Source organism: Spermophilus citellus, assembly GCF_964194105.1.
Source record: "Spermophilus citellus genome assembly, chromosome: 4".
NCBI classification, from domain to species: Eukaryota; Metazoa; Chordata; class Mammalia; order Rodentia; family Sciuridae; genus Spermophilus; species Spermophilus citellus.
Genome location: NC_138185.1, coordinates 64,671,809 through 64,695,899, shown reverse-complemented (window position 1 = coordinate 64,695,899; position 24,091 = coordinate 64,671,809). Strand labels below are relative to the sequence as shown.

General features: G+C 35.3%; 1 protein-coding gene across 6 annotated transcripts in view; it reads right to left on the bottom strand.

Moving 5' to 3' along the window:
• AGBL1 (AGBL carboxypeptidase 1) overlaps positions 1 to 24,091 on the bottom strand; it is a 798,986-nt gene that overhangs the window by 382,697 nt on the left and 392,198 nt on the right. For all 6 annotated transcript variants that reach the window (XM_081290638.1, XM_081290637.1, XM_081290639.1 and 3 more), the window contains exon 19: positions 1,373 to 1,502. In XM_081290638.1, coding sequence (XP_081146764.1) covers positions 1,373 to 1,502 — 130 coding nt within the window. The remainder of the gene's footprint in view (positions 1 to 1,372; positions 1,503 to 24,091) is intronic.

Below are 24,091 nucleotides of genomic sequence, written 5' to 3'. Positions count from 1 at the left end.
AAACTGTAGTATTAGTACAACAGCCCTTCTGAGTTCTGTGAGTCTTTCTAGGGAATTGCTGAACCTGGGAATAATCTTGGTCACCCCGAATATGCTCTGACAAAGAGGAGGTAATGAAGAAAGGTGGGGTTGCAGGATGGAAATGCACATAAGGACTGAATTCTAATGCTGCCACATTCAATACTTCAGGAAAATCACTTTACCTGTTAATCTCTTTTGAGATTTAAATAAGGGTCTATGATACACACACACACACACACACACACACACACACATATATATATATATAATATTCATTAAATGTGGCACCATTTGGATTACATAGTAGATGTTTAAAAACTGGATAATGATACAGATGATTAAGTTGGACATTCTCTGGTGTGTCCACTCTGTAAGTTTCTTAGGTTAGGTAAGGACTCTAAATTGAACATAAGCCCCACTATACTTTCATGGACAAGTATTTTTCATAGTTTATAGTCAATAAATGAGCATTTCCATATGTTATTTGACTGCCATTTCCTTTTTCTTATTTTAAGTCTAGTTTCTAATAGTCTGTTTGTCATCAATTACATAGTGCTAGAAGCTTGGAAGAAAAGTCTAGCTCTGAAAGTACTTAAAACAGTGTCAGAATTATCATAAGTGCTAGAATTTTGTAGTATTAGTTGAACAAGAATATGAATACCTAGAAGATTTTCTCCAAATACTACCTCGTAATATCCACATTTTATTTCTTCTTCAATAACTGGGGGGGGGGGGGATAGCTGGAAAGTCAAGACCCAGGAAATGGAATGGAATGTAATATCTTAACCAGTTTTTAATCAATGAGTATGACATCAATACTTTCCCCATATTTGGGATGAATTATGTCCCTCCAAAAGACGTGTAATCATTGGTGCCTGTGAACATAATCTTATTTGGAAATAGGGTCTTGGCAAATTAAATAAAGCTCAGATGAAACCATACTGAATTAGACCAAGTGACCGTTGTCCTCATAAGAACAGGGCAATGTGGACACAGTTAGAAATAGGGAAGATGGCCTTGTGTAGACAGGAGTAGAGACCAGAGTTCTGTTGCCACAAGCCAAGAACACTGAGGACTGCTGGCTACCAACAGAAGCTAGATCTAAATGGCCCTGACAACACCTTGATTTCAGACCTCTATCCCTCAGAAATGTGAGAGAAAAAGTTTTCATTGTCCTTAGGTACTCAATTTGTGATAGTTTGATATGGAAGCCCCAAGAACAACCCCCGTCCCATTAGAGCTGGACAGACATAAGTCTTTGGACTTTGGTTTCCTTGACTTGACAGAAGCTAATGTGCTTCCTGGAGGGTACAAGGAACCAGGCACAAATGTGGAAACAGAAGTGACTCACCACGGGACTCCGGCCAATGCTGCACAGGTAGTGAAGGAGTCCTTTTGCATGGTAAATGGTTGGTTGGAGATGCGCTTGGGGAGAGAGCCACTGTCTGTTCAAGTCCTCCCCTCTCAGTGAGCATCTGTGACTGCAGAAGCAAACAATAAGCAAATAAATACGTATTTAGATGGAAATAGCTTGAGAAAATAAAACTCAACAAGACAATTACACTAATGAATTCAACTTCCCTTTGACTTCTGCCCAATTGGCACCAGTTCCAGATGTCCAAAAAGCTGCAGATCTGTCCCTTAAACTCCCAGAGTCCTGCTTATTTACAGCTCCAAAAGGAACTGGAAACCATACTTGACTTAATGTCGGGTTATCAGTTTTAAGACAAAGTTTGAGAAATGTAGTTTCCCACAATACACATCATGAGAACACATTCAGTGCATTTCTCTAATCTCAAAACCCTTTGAATCTACAAATAATTAAGTTGAACTCAGTTCAGTCTGAGCTGTTGGTTATATCACATATGATATTTCCAGCTGGTCCAATAATTCTGTGAGGTGGATAGTATTACACCCTGATGAAGAGACTGAGACTTGGAAATTATTCAATAAGGGACCCAAGATAACCGAAGACCAGATCTGTTTGTCTCTATCCCTTATACTCTTTTCCTGATTGTATTGCTTCCCTCCATAGAGATAGTAGATGACTCAAAAGCTTGATATTTACCCAGAATATCAAAGTCTCTTTTCAAAGATAGCATCAGTTATAGTTTGGATTTGGAATGTCCCCAAATGTCTTGAAGGCTTGGTCCCCACCCAATGGTACTATTGGGAGGTGATAAAAATTTTAGAAGGCAGGACCTACTTGGAAGAAGTAGGTCACTGTGAGCATGACTTTGAAATGTGCATTTTGTTCCCGGTGCCTGGCTTTCCTACTCTCTGCTTCCCAACCACAATGGAGTAAACAGCTCTGCTCTGCCATGCGTCCCCACCATGATATTCTCCCTCATCACAGGCCAATAGTGATGGGGCCTTACAACATGGACTGAAACCTCTAAAACCATGAGGCAAAATAAACCTTTCCTCCCTAAAGTAGATTTTCTCTGGTATTTTTGCCACAATAATGGAAAGCTGACTAACATATCACTGTAGTATATTAGAGTTAGAATGAGCTCAAAATCAACCATTCACTCATTAAGGAATGGTTATACTCACATTCAAAAGTACCAAATTACTTTATAGCCCACTTATAGGACAGGTTCCTGGCAATCATGCTAAAATGGTACTCAATAGGATTAACAAGAAATGTGCTACAGATTAAGAGGATCAGTACAGTATTTCTATCACCTAACTCTGCCAGCGCTCCCCACTTCCCTTCACCAGCATACTTCCATACTCCAGCATATCAAATTGCTCACAGCTTCCTCTGTGCAATTGTTTCTGCTGTCCCTTTACCAGGACTCCCAGATCTCCAGCCATTCCCACCTATTTGATTTTCAGGGTATCAGCCTTGCCTCAGAAGATTTCCTGAATTGCCCAAAGGTCCACAGGTTACCACACAGAACATTGCATTATGTACTTCTATTTGTTGCAATAGCATCCTGAAGTTCCCTTAATGACAGTCCTTATAAACCCACTTTGAATGTTTTTTTTTCTTTTCTAATTTTTATTTCTTTTGTCTTCCCTGTTACATTGGGAGTTTTCTTGAAGCAAGGTCAGTTTCTGGTTACTATCAAAACTCTAATATAGGAACTGTGTCAGATCTGGTATTTAATAAATAATTTGGAATAGATAAATGCACTAGCAATTAACTGCAGAGTCAGTTACATTTTGTATTTTTAAAACAACCAATCTTATTTTCAATAAAGCTTGGGGGAAAAAGAAAGAAGGTTCGGCCTCCTTCTTTTACTACTTTTCAATCCCCATGTTTCTGAAATTATCTTTAAATATTAGTTTCCTGCTGCTTGTCAGCTGGAAAATCTTTAATCATTTATTCTGATTTCACCATGAAAATATTTTGACTTGTGAAATGGTAGGTTTTGTGTCTCTTCCTCTTTGGCTTTTTTGCTCTTGTTTATTTTTTTCTCCTTTCCTCTTCTTAATAGCAATGACTTCTAGACACAGGGGTTATCTATTTTGCTGGTCACTAAGGGTACAGATAAAATATGAAGCAGATCTTTAGAACCAATAGCAATAGAAAGGGTCTTGCATACCAGACTTGCTTTTGAACTTCTTTTCTGCATTTAAATTAATTTACTTTCTCATATCAAGATATTTTCAGGCACAATATCCCAAAGTCTCAGGATTCTCTCTAATGGCTCTGTGATTTGCCTTGCCTTGACCTGGCTTCCCATCAACACTGGGGATTTTTTTTTTCTTTTGTTACACAGATTGTGATGAAATTAGTTGGTGTTCTTTAAAAGCATTTTTGTTGTATAAATGAAAATGCAGTCATTATAAGCTAGCTAGTGATTCTGTGTTAACACTCTCTCTGTCTTCTTTCCTATGCTCCAAGGAGTACAATTTCAGGGACAGTATCTACATGGAGAATGTCCACAGGTTACCACACAGCATAAATGCAATTCTAGATTGAAACTCTTCAAAATAAAAAAAAAATGAAATTTTGTGCTAAAGAAGACTGAGCTTTGATTAAGAAGACCTAGTTCCAATTTCCAGCTGTGTCATTGATTATGGGATATTGGGGCCTCTCTAAGAGTCAATATTCTCATTGGGATAAAATGCAGATATGCCTAACCTACTTCACAGGATTATTTTGAGGTTCAGTTGAAATGATATTTTTCCATATGAAGAACAATCAGGTAAATTATGCAGGTTGAATGGAAGAGAAAAACATCTTTTCTAGGACCCCAAAGGAGAGGCTGTGGTCAATTTTCATTACCAACTGACTAGAGCACACTTAAGGGTGGGGTAGTAGAGTTGAACAGAAAATAATTTATGTAAGAAAATAATTCAGAGAAATAATCAACAGAAGTTTTTGATCAGTATTTGGGATGCTAGATAGTGCCAATGAAAGGGTGGCATCTAATATTATTTGAGCACCTAGATTGGGAGAGAAATTAGATTAGTGAACGATACACAGAAGTTAGGAAAGCTGTTAGTTTGGGGAAAGTTTTGTTTGGTTGTTATTTGCTTTGCAGAGGTGGAAGCAATGAATCATTTCATTAGTATTAATAGTTTATGCGGCTTTACATGATTGCACTGTGTTTAGGGCTCTGTGTTTGGCTGGGATTTTGAGGGTATCTCTGTGTGTGCCTATGGTTTCAAAAGTTCTTATATGCAACTGCAGATTATTACAATATGTACTACATCTAACTTCAGTACTTTTTCTTTTAAAGAAAATCCCTTTTTTTCCAATCCCAAACTCATTTGGTATTTTGTTAATAATATCAGAGTATCCTGTAGTCAGAGGAACTTCTGCTGCTCTTCCCAGGGATTTGTTGTAAGCATTAGAAGATGAAATACACCCCCATCTTATTATCTACTGTAGCATTTCTGCAATGACAGCTGCTCCTTCCATGTGGAGAAAATTAGCAGATGGACAGAAATGACTGGCTTGCAATAAATGCAGTGCCTATAATTTCTGGAAAGGGGTCATCCCTCAAATAGAATCTGAAATCTTGGTTTGCTTAAGAAGAATAAAGTAGTGATCATTGGTGTCTTTCACCATTAAAAACTGTAAACTCATAAGGAGAAAATAATGCACCTTCTTTTCATTAGTATAGATAGTCATTTGATCCAACTAGTCCTCCTTATTTCTTAAGGTTTAGTTTAAATAAAGTCTCATTAAAGACACTAGTATGTCAATATGTAAATCAATGGAAGTGTAACTGATGTGATTCTGCAATCTGTATACGGGGTAAAAATGGGAGTTCATAACCCACTTGAATCAAAGTGTGAAATATGATATGTCAAGAACTATGTAATGTTTTGAACAACCAACAATAAAAAATAAATAAATAAATAAATAAATAAATAAACTTTATATGCTCACAGCAGGCTAGGTACAGGGTACACAATCTCCAGATTGTCCAGGGACATTCCAGTTTTAGCCAGGAAGCTCCTACATTCTATGGCATCTCTCAGAAAATCCAAAGTGATATTTGATCTCCCTGTCCAGATTCCTAATTCTAAGAGTTGTTGCAAAACTAGGATCCCTGGCCAGAATTAGCCCTAATTGTTTTGCATTGACTTTGAATGCTTTTAGGTGGAGCTTGTACAATCCATACAGTTCAAGAACCTTTACTGCCTATTCTTATTTTGAGATCTCCACCCACACACTATCTGCCTGCTTTTTGAGACATTTACAGCCTATGTCTAAGAAGCATCTAAATTTTAAAACTGAAGTATTTGGTGAGACATATGTTTTTCCCTTAAAGAGGGGGGCAAAAAATAAAAAAAAAAACCTTCCTCTGGTATACATGAATATGTCTGTTTTATGACCAAACAAAAACATATTCTCTGAAACTAAAAGAGTGAGTTGGCAGTACCAGTTTCAACTAAAAGATCCCTGTATACGGGCATCTGTATAATATCTGGAGTAAAACACAACCTTAAAGGTCAAACACTCTCAATGGAAACAATGTCACCTAATATTAACTATAGATCTTATTTGTCTTCCAAGAATGGGAATCACCCAAAAACTGAGAAAAAAGTATTATCACTAAAGGGTTTAGGAAACAGACCCTGAACTACCAGGACTCCAAAAGCAAACAATGGAGCACAAGTCAGAAAAAGAAAGAGGAAAATCAAATCACTTACTAAAAGAGAATTTATAAGGTGCAATCAGAAAAGAAGATGATTCAAAAATCTCCCATCCATCTCTGACTGAAAAATAGAGAGACAGGGCCCATCAGACTGAATGAATGATGCCAGGCTTGATGATATTAAAGCCCCTGCACAGCAAGCTCTGGAGCCTAAAGGGAAGCAGCGTGTTTGAGATTTAGTGAGCGGCTTCATCATTCACTGCACATCCTCTGAACAGGAGGCAGCGAGTGTGCAGGGGGAGAATATCTGTAAAGGCAAAAAGATACATGAAAGCTTCAAGAACAGGGCAGAACAGCATGGGGCCAGTTGGGCCAGACACTGCACCTGAGCTTTCCAAATAAATATTGCTTGAATGGACAAAGGGAAGAAAGAGGATAAAACAAAAGGCAGCTTCATTTTAAGGCCTGGGTTGTTGTAAAGCTAAAAAACAACCAGGGTTGCCAGGGATGTGTTATTATGTTTCACATAGTTTTGTCACTCAAACTCTCAAAGTCAAAATCTGAGAGCAGAGAAAAAAGAGAGACCAAACCCAGCTGTTCCTTCCCACCTTTAGGAACCCAGAAATTGATTACCACAAGGCTGGTCACCACAGAAGTCGTTAAAAGATGAACCAGAACTGAATAGATGCTGTCCTCATCTTTGTTCAAGATATTGTCCAAAGTAGACATTTGAACAAAGATCTGTATAAATCTAATCCACCTGTTCGTTAGTCCTTTGCTCCTCAAAGTACCATCAACAACCAAAGCACCAGCAGCACCCATGGGTCCCACCCTGGAATCTGCATTCTAACAAGATACCAAGGGAATTTGGGGGCACATTTAAGTGAAAAAAAAGCAGTGCTTTATATGGTATCTTAAGGAAAGGAAGAAAATTAACATTTGTAATGGAACCAATTTCTTTAAAAGGAGTTTTATTCCCCCAAGCTTCCAGCAGCTAGAATACATAGTATCTGGAATCTCTGGATTCCCTCCTTGAAGCTTAAAGAGATCTACACACACACATACACACACACGCGCGCACGCGTACACACCTGTCCATCCCCATTTTCCCTATTATTATCTTAGTCTTTTGTATATTTTTAGGTGGAGTTTGTACAATCCATACAGTTCAGGTACCTTTACTGCCTAAGAAGAACAACAGAGTGAAGAGTAAAATGCATTTTATTTCAGCTCTAATTTGACAAGACTGATTTCATTCAAATATGCAATGGGGCAATTCAAAAGATCACAAAGAAGAGACAACTTCAGCTTAAATCCCTTCAGAACAGATTAAGGAGTGGGCCAACATGGCTGCAAATACAGCACAGCCCTACAATATCACATGCACCATTAAGGAATAGGTCTTCAGTTGATTTACATTTTCATACAGTGCTTGATCCCACACAAGAAAGATATGTGTTCATTGTAACAAGCCAACTTCTGCACTAAGGTCACCAGACCAACAGCTATCTGTGAAGAATCTGCCAAACACACACATAAGTGAACTGTGAAACCTTAGGCTGTGGCAGCAACTAGCCAGCCAGCTGGCCATCACCTATCACAACTGGCTGACATTTCACACCACTAATATAATTTACCAGATGTGGGTAAGATTAATTTATTTAATTTTTGAAATTTTAAGTCTTTTCTTAACCCTCACAAAATAGTGTCAGAATGAGAAAAAAGAAATATTTTAAAAATCAAGAACAAACATTTATTTCTACATTAGCAATTGCTAGAAATAAATAAAGAAATAAAAACCCTGAAAAATTTAACACTCGTACCTGACAATCAACAAAAAAGAAGAATTGATGGATACTGCATATTTACATATATGCACATACACGCAAAAACTCACATTCATTTCTAAAACCAGAAGTTCTAAAAGCTCTCATGGAAATCTCTCACTTAATGGAGAAACAGAACAATTTCCACAGGATCAGGAATAAGGTAAAGATGTCCACCATTATGCAACATGTAACTGCAAGTATTACCTAATGAATTTATATGAGACATCAATGAGCTTCTGAATCAATAAAGACAAAAAATCATGTGAACTTGGAGACAGTACTAACATATACCTGAAAAATCCTGGAAGAACACTGATTAACTCAAACAATAGCAGTTCAATAAGGTAGCAGGATATAATATTAGCATAGACAACTAAATTTCCAATAGGAGACTAGTTGCATAATTTCTTGCATCCAAAAAATGAAGTACTGTGCATCACTTTTAACAAAAGTATGGTAGCTTCTGTGGGCTGATATGGATTGGAGATATTCAGGATATACAGTTAAATGATAAAAAGCATATGTAAGAATGAGGAGATAGAAAATCCATGTGCATTTATTCATTTGTACAAAAAATACAAGAACAATGGATCAAATTAATACAATTTATTATCTATGGGGGTAGAAACAGGGTATAAAGGATAAAGAATGTGTGAATGGAAGTGGGATAGAAAGAGAAAGGGCAAAAGACACTTCTTAGACCGAATGTTTGTGTATAGTTCCAACTTTTCCAACCATGTTAATTTTTTACAAGCTCATATGAATATATAAATAAATACAATCAAATATTAGAGAACCATGGAGAAAACCCAAATAAATTACAAATATTTATTCATGAACTTAAACTCTATGACAAATAAATAATACTGAGGAAGCAAGAGGAAAAGAACTGAGATAGGTAACTTTGGAAAACAAAATTCTAGCAATAAACTGTAAGCTAAAGACAAAAAGAACAGTATACAAATTTGTTTTTCACAGCAGTATACAATTCCAAGCTAGCAATTCTAAAACTACATTATGTGTATTCTAGGAGTGAGAAAATAAGTGAATCAATTATGAATAATAACAACTAGGTTTCTCACTGTCATGGGGAGGAGTTGCAAATAAGCATTAACTCTGCAATGTTGTGTTGTAATCAGAAGTATCAGCATGAACTCACAGTTTTTTTATGTACTGATAGGTAAATAAAGAAATAGATATAAACATGTGTGTGTATTCACACATCCATTTCATAGCTCTGCCTAGTGGGAAAACCTAAAACAATACCATAGTCATAAGAAACAGGTCCAATGCACAGACCTCAGTTTCTTTCTTTTTTTTTAAAGAAAAGTGTTTTTACTAGAGTTCAATAATCCATACTTAAATTCAATCTAGAAATAAGAACATGATTTACATTGGGAAATATATTTCAAAGATTTTACAACAGGACAATCATAGAAGGCCTTGATAATTCATGGCGCTCCAGGCATACACACCGCAAAATCCTCTTTTGGGGTCCCCGGGCTTTCAGATGCTTCCCCGGCTTTCAGATGCTCCCCCAGGGGAAGTCAAGACTGGATTTCAGGGTACTCTTTTCTCAACATGCATTATGGAATGTGTTTTTCCATAGAAATCATGTTATCACAAGCCTATAAATAAATCCTGGCTAGCTAAGGTTAAATACAGCACTCTTTCCAAATAACAAAGAATTTCAATTATACCATGAGACAAACAATTTGCTATGGACTGTCCTGTATCAACTAATATATTCCTCTGTAAGAAAACACCTATTAAATTTAATGATTTTCTGGTATCACTGATTGTTCTATTAAGTTCTTCATCACTGTAAACTGCAAGTGCAAACATTTAAGAGAAAGAAATTTTTATCTCCCATTTTCTTTGCCACTTTTACACTTTGAAAATTCAAAACAGATATGTCATATAGAAAAATGAATGAGGCATAAAATATTTCAGATTTACATATTGATAAAGAAGAAAACAAGATTATCAGGAGGGCTGATAATCCTGAAGTACACTATGGTACCATCATTTAATCATGGCTTAGATGTAAGACTGTAGCACAGCAGTATTAATATATTGCAAATATCTTTAGAAGAGAAATTCTTGGAAATTTTATGTGTGGATTCAGGGGTTTTCCAACATGGAAAATCACACCAACATTCTGGAAACCCTAGGTGATTGGGGATCATTTTAGAACTGGAAAGTACATGCCAGGCCTTGTGTCATACACCTGTAATCCCAGTGACTTGAGAGCGTGAACCAAGAAGACTGCAATTATGCAAGATCCTGTCTCAAAAAAAAAAAAAGACAAAAACCCAAAACAAAACAAAAATATAGAATTACAAAGTATAGCAAAACAAAAGTGATAGGTAAAAAATACAACTTCTAGCAGATCTATGCAAATACCAAAACCACAATAAATCTGGTTTTCATTTTACTGTTTCTTTCACACCTTACATTTTCAAATAAGTCTCAAGGAAATTTTCTTTCCAATAAGAGAATTCAACACAACAAAAAAAGATGCTGCTTTCTAGAAATCCATCCTCATGCAATACAGTATTCTCTAAAGAGGATTAATATAAAAATCAGATTATTTACCTCTGGCAAAGTACAACATAAAAACCCCTGGGGAAAATTTATTTCTAAAATTTCTGATTGCCTTTTTTTCGACCACATTATTGCAAAATAGCAAAAGAATGATTATATCTTAGCTAGGTCCCTTCTCAGAATCTCTCTTGACATTCTGTAAAATTTGTAATATTAAGACTAAAGAAGTGTCCATGCATCAAGCTGAAGGTAGTGAGTGACTAATATTCAAGAGCCAGCTCCTTGGAACTATAAATAGGGTTAGTGTTAGTATATTCATTAACATCTCAAGATACTATCAGCCCTGAAAAAAAAATGGCCACTGCTACACAACGCTAAAAAGTCACATATAGTGAATGGATAACATGAAAACCTTTTTTTGGGGTAGTCTTGGAAATTTAAATGGAACAGTTACAAACAGGGTGAGCATATGTAAGTGGTTAAATTGCTAGAAAACGGGAAGGTAGATGGGACTTAACTACCACACCTAGCAAAGACTGGACCTGTGTAGGCTTTTATATACAGCAAAAAGCAGGGAGGGTTAGGCACTTAAAAGCTTTTTGATGGAAATCCAGGGGAAGAACTTGGGCCTACAAGTATTATTATTACTATCAATAATAATATACTGTTCATGAAGAACATGCTATCAGAAACATTACAGAGACAAAAGAGCCTAAGTTTGTTCTGAAAATGAAATGACACAAGACTGTCCAGAGTATCATATCTGGATTATAAAATTCACTATTTTTGTACTGCCATATTTACTTATCATTAGTGGTAAATATTTCATTGAAAAATTATTAAAAAATTATTGTCAATGATATAAAGTCCTAGCTGATATAGATTATTACCTTACTGGTACCCATCTAATAAGGAAAATATCACCATCCATCTTAAATATCTTTATCATCCAAATATCTTAAATCAATGCTCTTAAATTGTTATTCAAAGGTACTTTCGTTGACTTGCCCCATTACTCTATAATCAAGTCTTTTAAAAATTATAATATCCTATGTATATAAAATAAAAATCTAATGCTGTAAAAAATCTCAAAAATGTAATGTTAGTAATGTTGATTATCTAAAGAACTCAGCTTCATGGAACAGATTTTCGAATATTTGTTGCCCATATGGATTAAAAAAAAAAAAACCCTAAGTGCCATTGTTCAAGGAAAGGAATCAGGTTTCTTGGGGAAATTCCTGCTTCCAAAATTGGGACAGGAAAAGAAGAATATCAATGTGGAATATTAGTATGTCTCCAGAAAATAAGGAAGAACTCAAAGATAATGGTGACATGTTGAAATGACACAGAGATCAATTATAAGGGGACCATGGTGGCCGAATATGGTCAAGATGTGACAATAAAATAAACAATAATAATAGGTCATAATTCATGGAATAAATCTAATCTTCATGTATTCATATTGATATAAATAAGGGGAGAAGGAATAGCTCACCATTTCAGTAGAATTCCAGTTGTAAAATATGGAAGGAGTGAGGAAAATAAAAAGTTATCATGTGGCAAACATCACAGTAATTGCTGCAAATAAGAATCATCACTGGATGTGAAAATTAGTGGGTGAAAGTATCATGAGGGACACATCCTTTACATGGACTCAGGGTATCTCCCCACAAATACTTAATAATTCTGAAGGGGAAAATATCAGTTTTATGCTGTAGAAGGTAGGTAGATAGCACTTCAATCAATCAAAGTTAACATCACAGTGAGTGAGACCTATCCATTCCGCAATAATGCACTGAGAGAGGCACAAGATCACTAATGTGGGTAGTATTCTTGCCAAGACCACAACCTATTTGTCATGTGGAAGCACCAAGCAACCCCATATTGAAGGTGTAATCTACAAATCACTTATCAGTACTCTTCAAATATGTCAAGATCAGCAAAAGAAGACTGAGGGACAATTCTAGACTGGAGGAGAATGAAAAGATATAACTGTCAAATGCAATGCCGTCATCCTAGAAAAGGACATTACTGAGACAATTATGGAAGTATGAATGATGTATATAAATTCTAGCATATAAATTTTAATTTCCTAATTTTAATTATTATATGGATATGTAAAACATTGGTATTTGAGAAAGCAGAGTGAAAGATACAATTTTTATACCATGTTTGTTCCTTGTGAAAGTTATACACATGTAAGAGTTTTAAAAAGTTACCATTTAAAAAGATAGAAATTCTGAAATTCATTAAAAACAACATAAGCAAGAATTAGAAAAACTCAAAAATTAAGAAATTATTTGACAACAACAAATGGTGAGAAAAAATAAAATATCATCTTGTAAATGAAATCCAGCCTAGAAAGAACACAAGAGCTAATAAACAAGACAAATAATGCCATAAAACAGAAATAATGTGAAGTGAAAGACATTTTTTTTAATTCTAAGAAAATGAAGCCATTTAGAATTTGAGGCAATGGTATCAATATTGAAAATAGACAAGGAACGTCCAGCACACAAATATCAATTCCTAAAAAAGAAAAGTAAAGTCTAATATATCTCTAAGGATCAGGAAAAAAACACTACATTCAGCAAACTCTTATGAAATAATAAAAAAATTCAAAATGACATATCAAAACAATGTGTTATGTACCTGAGTCCATACTGATCCAGAACAATTAATACCAAGACACTGTATGAGAATATCACTGGATCTTAAAGAAAAAGAAAACTATTGGTAATCTAGGTGATAAGAGAATATGTTCATATAGGAAAGATTGAATTATTCTTTTTTGACGACAACACTTTAGAAGAAAATTGAATGGGGACAGTCAAAGTATTATGGAAGATATTTAAAGAAAGAAAATATGAGACATCGATTATATTTATATTTATATCTAGTCAAACTGACCTGCAAATTTAGAGAGGTACCAACAAATTATTATCCACATTTAATTAGCCTGTCTTTAGAGGTAACTAGGCTAAAAGCTCAGGCAAGCAAAATGACTAGAGATATGAACACTTTCAATTTTTTAAAAAACATTTTTTAGTTGTAGATGGATATAACTTTATTATTGTTTTTTTAAATGTGGTGCTGAGGATCGAACCCAGTATCTCACATGTGCTAGGCAAGCACTCCTGAAGCTACAACTTCAGCCCGAACATTTCAATTTCTGTGAAAGTAATATGGGAATACGGCTCCCTCAGAACTTATTGTAAAATATTGTAATGGTTTGATCCACTCCGAAACTTAGCCCTTGAAAAAAAAAAAAAAATAGTGACTTGTCCATTTCTGAGTCCACCAAATCTGAAAGAGTACCTCACCCATAGAAATCATTGAACAAATGTATGTTAACAAAAGCAAAATAGAATTTAATTATGTTTTTAGATGTCCTAAATGAAAGGTGCTCAATGAATGTTTGTTACAATTTAAAAAATTAAAAAGCAAAGTAGGCATTGAGGGCATAGGTCAGTGGTAGAGTGCTTGTCTTTTATGCAGGAAGCCCTGTGCTTGATCTCTAGCACTGCGAAAGAAAGGAAAGAAAGGAAGGAAGGAAGGAAGGAAGGAAGGAAGGAAGGAAGGAAGGAAGGGAGGGAGGGAGGGAGGGAGGGAGGGAGGGAGGGAGGGAGGGAGGAAGAAAGAAAAAAAGAAAGAAAGAGAGAGATAGAGAGAGAGAGGGAGGGAGGGAGGGAGGGAGGGAGAAAGAAAAGCAAAATAAATGGTTTGGACACCACAAGAGCCAAAACACATTATTCTCAACATTCATTTTTATTTTTATCTTGATTGTCATCTTTGTCACATAAAATAAATGGATGGTTATCATATTTCACTGAAGATTAAAAGTTTCTTCCCTGTGAAAAACAAGTGAGGTCCACTTCATCATTTTAGGCCAGATATCACAAACCATTCTTCCTCCTCCTCCCCACTATCACCATCACCACCCTCTTCCTCACAGCCATCATAGCTGCCATGCACTGAGCTCTCATTTTGTACCATAGCTTTCATTAGTTACTTATAAGAATCATCTCCATCAATCTTCACAACAATCCTGTAGGCATTTGCAATTGTAACTCCAGTTTTTCAAATGAGGAAACAGAAGATTAGAGACATTTAAGTAACCGGCCTAAGACCACATAGCCAGTTTAGCTTCTGGATTTGAGTACACTATGCAATACAGAAGAAGGTTATTTACAACATGCCCCAAAGTCTCAACTGCTTTTTAAGTATTTAATCCAGTGCCTTCAAGGGATAAATGATGGGGAAGAAATGCACAAAAGGGAAGGACCTGGAGTTGCCACCAAACAGTACCTCCCAGCTTCTATCTGACTTGCACATTAAACTTTTGAAATTAGATTTTGTTCAAAGAAAGGATTTTACTGCTTGATGTTTTAAAAATTGATTTCCTGTGAATCTGATACATGACTTGACCACCTTAGAAATCTTGACATCTTTGTCTTCAGTTTCTTAGATGTAAAATTAATAGTCCCCTTCACATTTGACAAGTTGATGTAAAAAAATGGTTGATATTCAAAAGACAAAAATATCATATCAAAAACATATTATTCACTCCTTCACAAAACATTTGTTGTCCAAATAAAACACCTACTATGTGTCAGATACTATGCTTATCCTGAGGATCATAGCAGTAAGCAAAGTCTCCAAGGCATTTACGTGCCAGGGAAAATTACCAAGTGGCAGCTCAAGGCAGATATCACGTCTGTCTTGTCTGTTCCTCTCTCAACACCAACAAAGCACAATGATCAGCATGTGACAGTGAACTAATTCATCTTTATCTAAGGAAGACATGAAATTCAACTCCCTAGCCTACTGCTGTCAGAATATTGCTTCTCGGATAGTCAATATCTAAATTAAACCAGTAGTGGCTTTTTTGTATATTGTCAATTCAAAAGATTTAATTATGGAATACCAATTATTCCTGATTATCTTTGTCTGAGATAGGGGCCTCCTCTATGCTGCTATACTCAGCTCTTGATTAAAAGTCACTGTATTTTCCTTACTAGAGAGAAACACTTAATAGAAAAACTTCACGGCAAGGTCAAAGCCATTGACATCAAGAAAAATATTTGTTTTTTATAAAGCTGTAAAGGGAGTTCTGTTCTCCTATCCAAAATGCAAAATTTGTGATACAGAAGTTTACTGCTGAGATCCCTCAAAGATGATCAGAAATTGGAGTCCTTTAAATGAGCTCTAGGACCCAGAATATACTTTTTTCCCGGGGAGAAAAGAAAATTCATAAGCAGTTTACTTGTTTCTTTTTCCTATGCCTCAGAGGCTTCTTTTATATTAAGGTGATGTTTCGTTATGGACCAAAAAGCAGACTGGACCTGTACACGTCCCTGATGAGTTCATCAAGCCAAAAAATATCTTTAGAGAGTCACAAGTCTTCCCCTTCCTACTGACTCTAGAGGCAGGAAAGTGATTCTGCTCTTCCTCCAGAGGATGTCACTATGTTTAACACTGGCATATAATAAAATCCCCATGAGTGTCCTGGGGCAAGGAACAGTAGTGCAGAAAAGTAATCTCTGCTGATTGAGGCTTTCAGTAGCTAGAAAACATTCATCCTGTCCCCTGAAAGCAAGGCTGACTGCCAATACCATCCTAAGAAAAGGAATGGAAAGTGTTATCCTGGAACTTTGAAGCACCTTTTCCTTGAAGCCCTAGAGGAAGAAAATGGAAAGACAAGAAAAATGGCGTTCAGAGTGCAGAAGAGAAAGTCAGGAAACAAAGTGAGCCTGAGTCTTGGCTTTGACCTTGCTACCATGTAATCTCAGGTAAATTTTTTAATTTTGCTTGGTTCACAGTTGTTATTTGCAATATAGTATTAGAATGCTCTATCTCCATCTCAGGGGACTTTCTCCTTCAAAATCCATAATTCTAAGTTAAGACATACAAAAGGAAAGAGAAAGTTAAAGAAGAGGAAAAGACGGGAGACGAGGCAGGACATAGGATTTGGTCGTTGAAACACAAATTCATAAGGAGAAAACTGTCCAAGATTTATCACTTCATGTCCAGATTACACCAACTACTTCCTCCTTCATTTTCTCATCTCCTGTCTCTGGTGTTTCCTTCACAATATGACAGAATTCTAAACTGATATTCAAATTCTTCCAGTGCCTCTCATCATCTAAAGGAGGATGCGAAAACTTCATTGACCCACATTCAAACTTTTCTACAAACTGGTTTCAGCTCACCTACCAGCTTAGTCTTCTATTACTGCCCCTAACACAAACCCAGTCCTACAAGTCAGTCAGGATTCCTTGTCATTCCCAGAATAGTTTGTGGTCTCTCAACTCTCAGAGCCTCTCACCTGCCCATGGAACCATGTCAGCAGCCCCCATCCTTTTCTGCTCTTTCATTCTTAGTCTCACCTTTGGGAAACTTCTCAAGTCCTGGCCCTTTCTTGAGTCTTTCTTCGACTGACTACTTTAATCCATAGCAACATCCCCAACCTCTAAACTTAGTTGAGAAAACAAAATGGTGTAAAGTTCGCACAGGTATCCCCAGTTAGCCTGTGTTCTTGAAGTCTGATTTTACCATTTGCTATATAAATTCAGCCACAATATTCACTTTGATCACTTTCAACCTCTACCTGAGAGTAATATTCACGTATAACACACAGGATATTTTCTCTTAAAATTAAGTGACATTACACACTGAAGGCACTTGCAAAATGCCTCATTGTTACGGTTTGGATCTGAAATGTTCCCCAAAGTCTCATGTGTGGACGGCTTGGTCCTCAGTGAAACAATATTCAGACTTGGGGAAGTGATTGGATCATGAAGGTTCTAATCTCATCAATGAATTAATCCCTTGACAGATTTATAACTGAATGGATTATTTATTGGGAGACCATGGAAAATGTTGGAGGTGGGGATTAGTTGAAGGAGATAAGTCACTAGGGGCATGCACTAGAAGGGGATATTTGGTCCCCAGCTCCTTCCACTCTGTCCCTCTGCTCCCTGGATGTCTTGAGGTGAGCAGATATCTTCTACCACAACCTGATATCAGGATGTTTCCACCTCATCATAGGTCTAAAAGCAATGGAGTCAACTGACAAGGAAGGAAAGCTTGAAACTATGAACTAAAATAAAGCTTTACCCTCCTAAGTTGTTTTCTCAGAAGTTTAGTCACAGTGGAATGCTAATACATCCATCATCAGTGATCAACAAACACTGGCATTTTTAAAGCAAATTTCAGCACTAACATTTACATCACCATCAAATTTTGCCCAGAGATTTTATTTAACTACAGATTTAGATTAAAAATCACTCGAGGAGAGTATTGCATCTTATATGTTATGAATCTGCTTTAATACTTATCATCATGTCCTATATTTAATGGATCTCAGTAACAACTTGTTATATAAAACCTTAGGTATACATTAGACTATCAGTATTGGTCTTTCTTGAGATTTTCATATACTAAAATAAAAATCAGAGAGAATAAAGAATATATTTATAATGTAATCCTAAAAAAACAGTCTCCATTTAATATTTGAAGAAACTGGGGTTCAAAATATTTATGTACCTACTCATGATCAAATTATTTTTATCAAGAATTTGAACATAGGTCTTTCCCCAAATGAAAACAAGTGACCTGGAGAAAGTCTGGACATGTCTTTACCAAAAAAGTGATCTTCTAGTGTCTTGCTCTTCTTCCTTATTTTTTCCTATTCTTTCTTGACATGACTCTAATCCATTTTATTACTGAGAAGCTTCTGCATTGGCTTGAATCTTCACCAAATTCTCTGTGTTGTTAAGCTGAATCACACATACACCCATAATTTCAGGAAATTTAAAGTCAAATAACTATTTTTAGTTTCATAAACAAAGAAGGTTAGAGGAGCAATGGTCTATTTTCTATTCACTCTGAATAACTCTTTCTTTCACTTGGTTGCTCAAGTTAAGTACTTTGTCATCTTGCATATATACTTATCTCACACACTTAATCCTACCCAACAGCAAATGTTACATAACAGTCCCTGCCTTCCAATGTGTGAAAACCATTACAACTTGCCATGTTGATTACTGACACCTTGGCCAGGTTACCATAAACTCTTACCTGGGCCACTGCAAGGGCCTCTCAACAACTGCTTCCACTCTTGACCACCCCTAAACATCTTTATCATGGTCAAATTTTCATAGAATAGCCTGATGCTGTGTCATTTCTCTAATGTAATCCTCTGGCCCCAATCTCATTATAAATGAGATTCATCCTTAAAAGTTCTATACAAACTGGCCCATAGCTACCACCCTGAATTAATCTATCTCTTACCTTCCCTTTGCTTCTATCACTTATCAAACACTACTTGTGTTTGTGTCTCAAGCACATCTCTTATTCATGGTGTTTGCATTTACTCTTTCATCCACCTGGTAGTCTCTTTCCCCAAATATACATGGATTATACTTTCAGGTTTCTGCTATGTATCATTTTATTAGAGAGGATCTTTTCCCCACCTCCTCCAACCCATTGCTCTCTAATCTCTTGCATATTATTTTCTTCATTACACTTAGCATCATTGTGTTACATATATACCTCTAGTTTAATGTTCTGTTATCACTGCTAGAGTTCAGGTTCTAAGATAATATGTGCCTTACCTGTTTTGCTCAGTAATTGTACTCCCAGCTCCAAAAGCAATTCATGCCACAGAGCACTCATTTTACAAATAGAGAATGAATGAATGGATGAATGAGGACACAAATGAATGAATTTCCTAATCTCTGGTTTCTGAAAAGCAGTTTCATGAACTGAGTATATTTTTCATTTAGAATAGGGATGGCTCAATATGGATGTGGTGCTCATACTTCCTCCCTGAAATGGTCAGATTCCCAGGTTTGTTACTGATGAAGAAGTAAATTCAATCCTTTTCAGTGGTCCAGCTCTATTAAAGATAGTGCTTTAAAAGTTTTAAGTTAGTTCACTTTAGTTTTTTCCCACTAAGATAAATGGGGTTTATCCTGCATAGATTGGTTACATCCTTTTTTTCAGGGAATCATTTTAATAATATGAGAAATCAAAATATACTTACAGTGAGCTCTCATGGATCAGGAAAACAGTTATCTTAAATCTGCTGAATATTTAAAGCTTCAATATAAACATAGTTAAATATGACTTTTATATGTCTTCATCAATGATAAAAATTGTCAAAATAATATTTCATAGGTAAAATTATCCAGTGTAAGATATTGCCTGTTTTCCTTCTTTCTCACCTTCCATCCATGATGATAAAACCTCAAATCTTTATAAAATAAAATATAGTCAATTATTTGTCCAATTCCAATATTTTTAGTCCAAGAAAAGAAATCCTCTAGATACTGTTGCTCTCCTCCTTCCCAGGTTCCAGATTGGGTAACCACAATTATCAGGAAGGGGTTGTTTTCTCCTTCACTCTGTCATCTGTTCTGAATTTACATTTTACTGGGCTCTGTCAGGTATAGTGTAGCAGATGGCAAGTGAAATCCAATTAGTGGTGTCTCACAAGTTGTGTCAAGACTCTTCAATTAAGGCTGTTTTGTTGAGAAGTCATTGGACAAGTGTTAGCTCTGTTCATAGGCAAAAGGAATCAGCAATACTGATTCTTTGTTTGACCTGACTCAAAGTTTGCTGATTGAAAACAGACAAATTCCCAGGGGCATTTTTCAAATAAATAAATAAATAAATATAACAAGGCAATTGCTGAATATTATAACTGTTTGAGGCAGTGGATGATAGGTAGACAAACAATGGGCATACCACAGAATTTCAAACTAAGAGCTGGAGGAAGAAGTATCTACAAGATATTTGAAAATTTTTCAAATATTCCTGGGAATGTGCATGCATGATACTGTGTGTATACTTGGGCTGTACATACCCATAGAGGACTTGAAAAGTCCCTAAATTCTCATCAATGTCTAACCTTAGGCTTTGGAGGGCAGAAAGAGAAGTTATCAATTTTCTTACTGTTGAAGATATGCCCCAAAATGCACACGAAGTATTCTGGGAAAGGCTGTGAAATTTATCAGTTTCAGGAAACTAAGAAAATCTCTGTCTAGAGGACCACTCAGCTCCCTGAACACAAGCTTCAATGGTCGCACATGACAAAGAGCACACCCTTTATAAAATTAATTTAAAAAGTCACTAAATAAAGAATCCTGGGATAGAGGAAGAAACTGGTTTTCAAAATTGCTACACTATGTGTCTAAAATATAGATATTTCAGAAATTTATACACATATTTGTATATATGCATTTTGTAAAAGAAACAAAGTATGACCCGAACACAGGAAATAAAGCAGTTTGTAGAAAAACCCCAATGGAAGTTCAGATATTGGACTTGGGATAAGGACTTAAATCAGCTATCATAGATATATTCAAAGATCTAAAGAAAATCAGGTATGAAGAACTAAGAAAAGCATAAGACTGATGTTTCAACAAATAGAGACTATCAACAAGAAGAAAGCAAATATATAAAATAACCCAACAGGTACTTGAGTTGCAAAGTACAATAGATAAAAGGAACAATTCATGGAGGTCTTCAACAAAAGATTTAAGTAGACAGAGCAATATTCAGTGACCTGAAGGTAGGCCAATTGAGATTTCCAGTTTCATGAAAAGAAAGTAAAAAAAGTGAAAAAAAATAGCCAAGTCAGAGACCATGAGGACTCCATCAAACACACCAACATAATCATACTAGGAGTTTCACAAGGAAACTAGAAAGAAAAAACAAGACACAATGAACAGTCCAAGAAATAATGACTGAAATCTTCATAAATGTGATATACACCCAAATAACTCATCTAACTCCAATAAAACTAAACTCCAAATGAACACATCTAGATATATCATAACTGAAATGCCAAAAGACAAAGGTATTTTGAAATCAGTAAAAGAGAATTAAGAGATCTACAATGAGAGTAGATTACTGATATTTCATCAGAAACAATGGAGACCACAAGTCAGTGTGATAATACACTTGACGTGGAAAGCAAGAATTTTATATGTAGCAAGATTATCCCCTAAAATTTTGAAATTATGACAATTACAGATAAACAAAAAATAAATAAGTTCATTGTTAGCAAACCTGTTACACAAGAAATAGTAAATAGAGAAAAGTACACAACACCAAAACAAGAACTCATGTGAAAAAAAAAAAGTAAAAGCACTGATAAAGGTAACTACACAAGTGTATTACTTTTCATGACTATGATCAAAATACCTGAGAAAAACAAATTATTGAAGGAAAGGGTTTTTTGGCTCATGGTTTCAGTCCATGGCAAGCTGGCTCTATTGCTCTGGGATGCAGACAAGGCAGAACATTATGGGAGTGGTTACTTGTGCCAGAGGTGGCAGCTTACCCCATGGTAGTTCAGAAGAAGAGAGAGAGGGGAAGGGGCCAGGGACAAGATACAGTTCTCAAGGGCATGCCCCCACGGACCGACTCCTTCAACTAGGTCTTATCTCATCAAATGATCCACCACTGATGAGGTCAGAGTCCTCATGATCCAAGTTTTTGGGACCAAGCCTTCAACACATGAGACTTCGGGGGATATTCCAGATCCAAATCATAACAATCAGTAAATATAAAAGGTAATATAAATGTATTTGTATTTTAACCTTTCCATCTGATTTAAAACTCAATTATAAAATAAACGATTATACAATTTGATGATGTACAAGCAACGTATAAAGATGAGTTTTGTATGATAACACACAAGATAGGGGAGGGAATAAAACTATATAAAGGAAATACTTTTGTGCTTCTGTAATTGTATCAAAATCAACTAGATTATTATATATCATTGTGTAATTTAAATCCTCAGGATAAACAGTTAGAAAGAAAATCAATTAAAATAGTATACTAGATAATATTTATTAACACAAACACAACAGTAATGAAGAAATGGAAGAATAGAAAAATACATAGAAGTATAGAAAAATAGCAGTGTAACAATACATAATAATTCATCAAACATGAATGTATTAAGCTATTTAATCTAAAGATTGAAGTTAGAAGAATGGAAATTTTTTCTTTCGATTATAGCCTTACTATGAGAGATACATTACAGATTTAAATATAAGTTAAAAGTAGAAAAAAAATATGCCATGCAAACATAGTAAATAGAGTGACCATACTATATTCAGACAGAATAGACTTCAACTCCAAAACCATTAAAAAAAAACAACATATAATGATAAATGGTTAATTCATCAAGAAGCTATAATAATTGTAAACATGTGCACACCTATAAAAAAGCACAAAGGAAAAGCCAACAGGAATGAGTCAAGAAATAGACAATTCAACAGTAGATAAAGATTTCAGCTCCCCACTTTCAGTAATAGTGCAACCGGGCAGAAGAACAAAATGGAAACATCAGACTCATAATATTATGAATCAATTAGATTTACAGACATCCATGGAACATTTGGTCCAATAACAGTAGAAAGAAGCTTCTTCTCCTGTGCACATAGAGTTTTCTCCAGGATGGACCTCCTGATAGGCCACAAAAAACATAGATACATTTAAAAATTTAAATCATACAAAGCATTTCTTTGATCAATCATAAATAAACTTAGAAATCAATAGCAGAGGGAAATTTAGGAAATCCACAAATTCAAGAAATTAAACAAAGTGCCCCTAAATAATCAATGGGTCAAAGAAAAAAAATCACAAGGGAAATTAGAAAATACTTTGAAATGCATGAAAAGGGAAACAGGGCATATCAAAAGTTACAGAATATAGTGAAATCAGTGCTTAAAGAAAAACATATATTTCCTAGTGACTATATTAAAAAAGAAAAATGTCATATCAATAAAATAATCCTCCATCTTAAGAAACTATAAATAATAAAGAAATCAAATCCAAAACAAGCAGAAGACAAGGAATAAATAAAGATGAGAAGAGAAATAAATGAAATAGAAAGTGAAAAAAACAATAAAAGTCAATGAACTATTCATATTAGCCAAACAGTGGAAACAAGACAAATGTCTGTCAAGTGATAAATGGGTAAAAAAATCTAGTAAATCTATAAAACAAAATATTTTTGAGCCATAAGAATGAATAAATTACTAATACATCCAACAATATTTTAAAGATGAATCTTAAAAATATGATGCTAAGTGAAAAAAGACAGACATAAAAGGCCATGTATTTTATGATACTATTTATGTAAAATGTTCAGAATAGGAAAAACCGTGGAGACAACAAGTACATTAATGATTGCCAGGGGCTAAGAGAAGAGGAAAGTGGGCAGTGATTGCTAATGGTTTTCTTTTGGGGTAATGAAAATGTACTGGAATTAGATAATGGGGCTGATTGTACCACTTTGTGAATATATTTTTAAAACATTTAATTTTATATTAAAATAGATAACTTACATGGTTATGTGAATTATAGCCCTATTTTTGTTTCTTTCTCTTTTTTTTTTCTTACCAGGGATTGAACCCAGAGGCACTCAACCACTGAGCCACATCCCCACCCATTTATATATATATATATATATATATATATATATATATATATATATATATATATATATATATATATATATTTTAGAGACAGGGTCTTGCTGAGTTGCTTAGAACCTCACTAAGTTGCTGAGGCTGGCTTTGAGTTCTTGATCCTCCTGCCTCA